Raw genomic sequence first — 8269 nt, 5'->3', positions numbered from 1 at the left:
CTTAACGTGTGTCCAACTTAGTAATATTATTTGTTATGGCTGAAGGGCAGGGTACTACATGTAGTTAACTGAAGAGAAATGAAGTTTAAAATGTGGGCAGGAGCCAGAACATAGTGTCTATTACGCTAAATCTTAGCATCACTTTCTGAATAATCCTTCCTTTTCACAAAGAAATAAGAATAATGTTTATTGAGCACTTACTAAGTGTCAATGTCTCTTCTAAGTGCTTTACATGTATTAACTCATTTAATTCTCACAATTATCCATGCAGTAGATACCAGTATTGTGCCTTTTTTTACATAACTAGAAACTAGGGTGCAGAAAGGTTACATAATTTGTTTCTAGTCACACAGCTATATTTAAACTCAGGCAGTCTAATTCCAGAGGCCAAACTGTTAACCACTCTTTCATTATTATGGGATATCTCAAATATTTAAAAGAATACATTTTTTAAAAAGTTTTATCTGGAAACTATAGATTCTGTACAGTATTTTCTTTCTATTTATTCCTATACCAGATTCATGTTATTTAAGTTTTTTTTAATGTTTTCATATGTAAAGGTAGTCTATGCCTTCGCTATTTTCTTTTTCTTTTCTTTATTTGTAATTATTGCCTATTTATTCTTCAAGCAAACTTTCATATAATTTTGTTGGAGTAAAATTTGGGGTTTAGAGGATATTGGTTGAAAGTACATTTAAATTTATAAATTAAGTTTGAAAGAATTCAGTGTTTCCATTTAGAAAGAGCTATATATTTCTTCATTCGTTTTCTTTCAAATATATTGATACATTTTTATAATTTTCTTAAAATAGGTAGCACTTGATAATGTTATTCTTCAATGTGTTATAATTTTGGTAGAAGTGTGATATCTTATTTTATTTTTTAGTTCCGCATTATAAGCTTATAGGAATGCTCCTTATTTGTATTGCTTCTCCTGAAACGCGAAAGAATAAAATTACCACTCAAAAAATATAAAACTAGAAAAGGTATATATTTTTTTCAGTAATGTTCAAAACATTCAGAAAAGATTTGGGTCAATATGAAAGGCTACAAAGAGAATATGGCATTTTTATTCATTGCTTATACATGTTTTCGTTACGCAAACTACGGTCAGTGATGTGTTTTCATATAATCTTTCCCATAGTAAGAGAGAATGAAATGTGTTGGGGAGCGTAGGAGAGCCACCTCCCTCAAATTACGTTGCTCTCCGTGGCCCATCCTAAGTCTCACAGTTCAAGCTAATCATTGACAGAGGTTTACAATCACAAGCTTTTACTGAAGCGTTGATAAGACAGGCGAGCAGTTAGTGGCAAATGAAGTCCGGCTGTGCGGCTGGATCTCCAGGGAATGAATGGATTTTTCTTCAGCACCGATGAAAGAAACATACACTATCGGAAAACAATGTGCAACCGGGGACTGCAAAGATCTGCCATCCTGTCAGCATTTATTCTCCTGCGAGCTGTTACTGGATTCTCTGGAGACGGCAGAGCTGTGTGGTCTAAAAATCCTCATTTTAGCCCGGTAAATGAAAGTCAGCTGTTTCTCTATGACACTTTTCCTAAAAACTTTCTTTGGGGTGTTGGGACTGGAGCATTTCAAGTGGAAGGGAATTGGAAGACAGGTGGAAAAGGACCCTCTATATGGGATCATTTCATCCAAACACACCTTAAAAATGTCAACGGCACGGACAGTTCCAGTGACAGTTACATTTTTCTGGAAAAAGACTTATCAGCCCTGGATTTTATTGGAGTTTCTTTTTATCAATTTTCAATTTCCTGGCCAAGGCTTTTCCCCGATGGAATAGCAGCAGTTGCCAATGCGAAAGGTCTCCAGTATTACAATGCTCTTCTTGATGCTCTAGTACTTAGAAACATTCAACCGGTAGTTACTTTGTATCATTGGGATTTGCCTTTGGCCCTACAAGAAAAATATGGGGGGTGGAAAAATGAAACCATAATAGATATTTTCAATGACTATGCCACCTACTGTTTCCAGACGTTTGGGGACCGTGTCAAATATTGGATTACAATTCATAATCCATATCTAGTTGCTTGGCATGGGTATGGGACAGGTCTGCATGCGCCTGGAGAGAAGGGAAACTTAGCAGCTGTCTACTCTGTGGGACACAACCTCATCAAGGTACTGTACGGCTGGCTTCATGTTATAGCTTCAGAATGTTAAGGAGCAGGAGTTAAAGAGAATCACTAAGAAATGTGTCTCCTGTTTAAATAATTATTTTCATTAATATCAGTTCAACTAATTTTAGCCTAACTCATAAGTTCTATCCTCAAATTTCATATTTAAGGTCGTGTTTTATTTATTTAGGCTCTTAGTAATGGATTAAGCTGATTGTTTTCCCTAAATGTTGCCCTTTAAAAATGTTTTAACTCAAAATCTGCAAGTATACAGTGTGAGAATATGAGTTCACTTTCATTGTATGAAAAACCAGTACTTTAGAAATCTAAATGCTGAAACCTTTTCTGAAAATATGCAACCATTTCAGGATTCTTTTAAGGCATGACCATTTCCAATAAATATTTGTTGTTAGTATTGCTATTCTTAGTGATACCTAGCAATAATAAGCTAGATACAGGTTAGCTAACTGATACATATTAAATACAGGAATTGAGACAAATGTACTTCACAGTGGTTTTATCTGTGTTACAGAAAAGATGAGGTTAACTGTTCTAAGAGTTAAAATTAAACTAGTAATATAAAAACTGGGAAGACTATGCTCTACTCAGTATGTTTTAAAAGCTACCGTTAACGTTGGGAAATCTGAACATTACTAAAACAATGCTGAAAATGTAAGCAAAAAAATAGCAAATAGTGGTTGGATGCTTACTCTGTACCACAGACCATATTAAGCATTCTGCATGCATTATCACATTTAATCCTTGTGATAACTTCATGAACAAGGTCCTATTAGTATTCCCATTTTAAAGATGAGGAAACTGAAGCTTAGTGGGATTAAATGAATTAATTTATAAATGACAACATAATTAAACATGAAATGTTTTCATTAAGAATGTTTTTAAAAGAGCGATCTTTCAGAGATTTTGAAGAGACTTCACCTCACATTGAGGCTAACGTCTAGAATCAGGTTTAACTTTTTGAGTCAAATGGGTTCCTTGGGAAAAATAAATTACTCTGGACACCTGCTACATTTAAAAATGAAAACAACTTTGTTAATAGTGTTTAATAATGTGCTAGGAGAAGTATTTTGATTTTTAACAATCAAATGTGAAATGTATAGGAGTAGAAAAATGTTTAGGAACATAAAATTTGTTCTGTGTCTAAATTTGCGCTTACAAAAATATCTGCCTACCCTTCTTATCTTTTTGAACTTTCTGGGCTATTATATATGTGTGTCATACTATAGTTCTGTTGCATCTGCCTTGGCAGTAAACTGATTGCATTATGATTTCAAGATCATTTACAAATCTTTGGTTAGGGTTGTATATAGAACATTACTGTGAGGCTATACTGTGATTTGGCAAATAAGACCTTAAAGGGGAGAAAACTTACAGCTATTAACTATGAAGATTATGCATATATAAGTTAGAAAAATATTCCTTTTATCTAGTTCTTTAAATTATTAAAATTTAAGCATTCATGTATACTATATGCTTGTGAAGATTAAGAAACATCAGATTGTACCAAAGTTTATAAAGTGGAAAAAGTTAAATTCGTCTCTCCCTCTCCACCTGGCAATCTAAACCTTGAGGAAGCTACTGTTGATGGTTTCTTATATAGTCTTTTTAAAGTTTTCTACACAAATACATGCACACATATGATTATTTAACTTGTTTATAAAGAAAAATGTTCTCAGTTGTTGAAGTTTTCGGTGTGCCTGGAAAATGTTAACAATTGGAATTTTCATGAAAAATCTGTTTTGGTGGTTAATTTAAGGCCTTAAAAACTGGCTATCTGATAAAAAATACACAGGAAAAGTTGTAACTAACAAACAGGCATTGCTTACAAACTTAGCATATGAAATGCTATATTTTCAGATGTTTTTCATTTTCCCCTAATTTGAGACAAACTCTGCCTTAAACACAAAATCAGCACTCTCTGGTAGTGAAATAAATTTCATTGTTTTAAATTGAGGGATTACATTTTGTAATTATTGTGTTTTCCAAATAATTTCTTCTATCTCTTTAAAATTTCTAAATCACTGACTTAAATAAGGAGGGTAAGAGGTCCTTTGAAATCAGTCAGAAAGTGAAATATGCTTCATAACCCAGTGACATATAGCTCCAGAGAGAAATCTTGCAATGGTTTGGTAGCCTGAGGTGAACTCATTTTTTCCACTGTTCCTTCTCTGTTCTTCCTTTAACGTGAAAAAGATTAATTTGATATTTTATGTTGCAATGAAGTATTTCTTCCTTACTCTGCCATCTGTGACCCAGAAGTATTCCTGAGGATTAGTTTTTAGTCCAAGTTAACACATCTTACTGAGTTTTAAGAAAGCCTAATATGAAAGTAAACTCATGGGTGGTTATAGATCATTTTATTTCCTACTCCTCAGACTTTGAAAAGATTTCACTGTGGCTGTTGGGGTTTTCTAGTGCCAGAATAACCTTGGAAACTCCATTTCAGTCTGCATTGCCCTGGTTTACAGGGAACCTGAATGGCCTAGTCAGTCCTGAGACTGACCTGGAATTTAAATTCCCACTTCATTGCAGATTTGGTGATTACCTTAGAGTGAGCCTAAGCCTTGGGTAAAAATTTGTCGTAATCACACCTACTAATGGACGCTCCATTCTGAGTTTTGGACAATATTTGGAAAAGAAAGAGAGTACGTCTTTTGACTGACCATCTCTAAGCATGGTAGTCATGGCTTTAAATATTATGTATAACTTCGGCAGCAACCTTGCCAGATACCTGTTATTATCCCTGTTTTACCACAGAGTGATCATTTCCAACAGGCATCATGCTGCACCCCTGCATAAAATCTAGGAAGTGGCTCCCCAAAGCTTTTAGGATTAACGTCCTGATTTTCCACCAAGACATCCAACCCCTGGCCTGCATTCCCGCGTCCTTCCTGGCCACTCTCCCATCTCCATCACTAACGCCAACCCCTCCCATCCCATGCTCCACGATAATACACTAGGAGTGTTTTGATTGTACCTTACTAGTCCTCCCCATTCAGCCTTTACTAGCATTCTATCCAGAGAGAATGCCCTTTGTACTCTCTACTTTACCCATCTAATGTCCTTCAAGATTCAGTTTAGGCAGTCACCACCTCTAAGTTATTCTTGACCTGCTAAGGTTGTTGTCCCTTCTAAGGGCTCCTATAATAAGATATGCTTGCTGCTACTGTAGCACTCATAGCATGTGGTGCTCTTCTGTCTCCCCAAGGAGCCTGAGAGCTCCTTGAAAGGAGAGGCTATTCTTTATTTGTCTTTGTGTTTCTAGCACCCAACACAGAATATTAGGATTAGGTACATGCGAGGTAGAAATGTTTTTTGAGTGAGTAGTTTAGGATTTCTTTCTTAAACCTTGTAATCAAAGAGCCAATGTCAAGTTCAAAACTCATATTTTGTTGCATTATTACTAATTCTTGAAATATTGCCTATGTTAATCCACTGGTATATCAGTCAGGACTTTTTGGTTGTGAGTGACAGAAACCTAATTCAAGTTGACTTAAGCAAAAATGAGCAATTTCCTGGCCCAGTAACCAAATCACAGGGATGAATGGATCCAGTAATGAGGACACTGTCAGAAGCCCTTTGTCTCGGATCTCTCACAACCTTCTCTTCTTGGGGTTCGGCATCATTCTCTCCTTTGTAGAGGAAAGATTTCTCTCTTTCAAGTTCAATTTTTAAAGTCCCAGAGACGGATCCCAGCCTGTGTGGCCTATTGCTCTCATCCCTCAGATCAGCAAAGCTTCAAGGTTTCACATTAGTAAAGATGGTTAAGGTGTCTGTTTTCTTTCTACTTTTAAGTCAATAAATATGCATAATAATTTAAATTTGTAGGTCCCTCTCCCCCTTAAAAGGGAACATCTAGAACCTCTGAGTAAACATGCCCAGAGGTTGGGGAAGATGACTTTGCTCATAAGATGGCAAGTCATTCAGTTTACTACTCCACCAAATAGCTTCCATGATAGTTTTGACTTCATTGCCTTAAATTTTTATCTTTCATAGACATGTACTGTTTACGTAGTATCAGGATTTCTCAGCCTCAGTGCTATTGACATTTGGGGCCAAATAATTCTTTTTGTGGTGGGCTTTCGTGTGCTTTGTAGAATGTTTAGCAGTATCCCTGGCCTCTACCCACTAGAGAGATGACAGTAGTACCCTTGTCCTCGGGGTTGTGACACCAAAATTGTCTCCGGACATTGTCAAATGTCCCCAACAAGTGGGAGGCAAAATTCTTCTCCTTTCCTTCTCCTGTAAACCTGTAATAGACAATTGGTTAAAAACATGAAGCAGAAAGAGCAAGGATGTTGAAATATAATTAGTATGAGGGACATAAAATCGCTTCATGATTTTCACCAGAACTGTAAGTTGCATACATAAACTCTATATTAATTTATGTCTAGTTTGGCTTTTCACACATTGAGACTAGAGACTATCTCTGCTAGCTTTGCATTAGTTGCGAAATACTTGTAAAAACTGCCCCAGACCATTTCTCTTACATAGTTATTTACAAACAAAACATTAAATGTACTTTTTGAAAAGCAAAATTCGAGAATTCAAACAAGCGTTACGTAAGCAACTTTTATCCACTTTTGATGCCACAACATCTTGTTTCACAAAGTTTGCTTTTTTGTGTATCACTTCATGTTGGCTTTTTTTTTTTTTGCTGGTTTTTTGTTTGTTTGCATATCCAAGTGCCACATGTACTATTATTTACTAAAATGTTTTTCCTTAAAATGTTTATTTTGAAAGAAAAATTTATCCTTACTATACATGAGATAAGTATTTTCAAATGCCCTTCAAATAAATATGTAACATTGAAAACAGAAAACTTTCTTCTTTGTTACACCTAATGTCACCTCCCATACAAAAAGAGGTAGGTGTACCAGACTTGGAAAATACCACTGTAATACATTTGGTCCTAAAACCAAACAGAGTGCACCATTTAAAAATGTGACATAAAATGCTTTTTCTTGTGTAATTAAAATAATTTGAATAATGTATGGTTATTAAATGGGAGAATGCCAAAATTTATGTTTATGTACATGAGCATCTTAAATATTCGTAATTTATTTTTGAATATTTTCAATTTATTTAAAATAAACTTTCTTTTTTATGTTATTGCTTCAAGAAAAAGCTCCAATCAATACAGCTTTTATTACATCTTTAAAATACTACAAATAAGTCTAAAAAATCATCCGACATCTTGCTATTTCTGTAGCTGGACAACTTAGATCTTATTCATCAGTCTGCTGAACTGTTCCTTTTTCAGAAACATAGATACTATCCCCAGATTTTCTGATATCCTTTTTTTTAAACTGTTGTGGCTTGCTGAATCAAAGCAGCTGAGTTTGATACAAGTTCAATGTAATTTCCTTCAAGAGTTAACTCAACTTTGGCCTTGAGATACAGAATTGAGATACTTTCCAACACAATTTTTAATAAAATAGGCTTATATAAAATAAAATGTATGTCAACACTTTTTTGTATATTACACAGAAATGATGAAATTATTTTTTAAATTCCTCAGGGGTTCAAGAGATTGCTTAATACTATGAAAGAGGCTTTCAGGACAAGAAATGTTGGGAAACTCTGCTCGAGGTCAAGGCCTCACCTACTTGTTTCTGAGCCTGGGATAAGATTTGATTTAGTCCCTATTTTTCTACCTCTTTGAGGAACATTGTCTTAGCATTTCTTGGCCATTGTTCCCTCAGAAAAGTTCATACAAGGCTGGGTATGCATTAGGTATCAATAAATAATTCAACTGATTATTTTCTATTTAAGGAAGATCTACCTTGTTCCAGAAAGGATTTTTTTTCCCCAGAAAGGATTTAAAATTGCAATTGAATAAAAGTTGATTTCAGACACACAAACACACCACACACACACACACACACACACACGCACATGCATTCACACACACCAATACGGATTCTGGCATAAACACATAGTCTTTTCAGAATATGCAAATCAATTATCTATGCTTGTTTCTATTAAAAATTTTACATCAAGGGAACCTGGGTGGCTCAGTTGGTTAAGTCTCCGACTCTTGGTTTGGGCTCAGGTCATGATCTCACAACTTGTGAGTTCGAGCCCCACATCAGGCTCTGTGCTGATAGTGT

At 35.2% G+C, this 8269-nt stretch overlaps 1 protein-coding gene across 1 annotated transcript in view; it reads left to right on the top strand.

Annotated features, from left to right (window-relative positions):
• Positions 1-1313: 1313 nt before the first annotated feature.
• KLB (klotho beta) overlaps positions 1314-8269 on the top strand; it is a 33478-nt gene continuing 26522 nt past the window's right edge. The window contains 2 exon segments of the mRNA XM_047856137.1: positions 1314-1358; positions 1360-2139. Of these exon segments, the coding sequence (XP_047712093.1) occupies positions 1314-1358; positions 1360-2139 (825 nt within the window).

The sequence above is a fragment of the Prionailurus viverrinus genome, chromosome B1 (genome assembly GCF_022837055.1).
Source record: "Prionailurus viverrinus isolate Anna chromosome B1, UM_Priviv_1.0, whole genome shotgun sequence".
In the NCBI taxonomy this organism is placed as follows: Eukaryota; Metazoa; Chordata; class Mammalia; order Carnivora; family Felidae; genus Prionailurus; species Prionailurus viverrinus.
The sequence above is the reverse complement of the archived record's forward strand: the minus strand, read 5'-3'. Positions and strand labels throughout refer to the sequence as shown.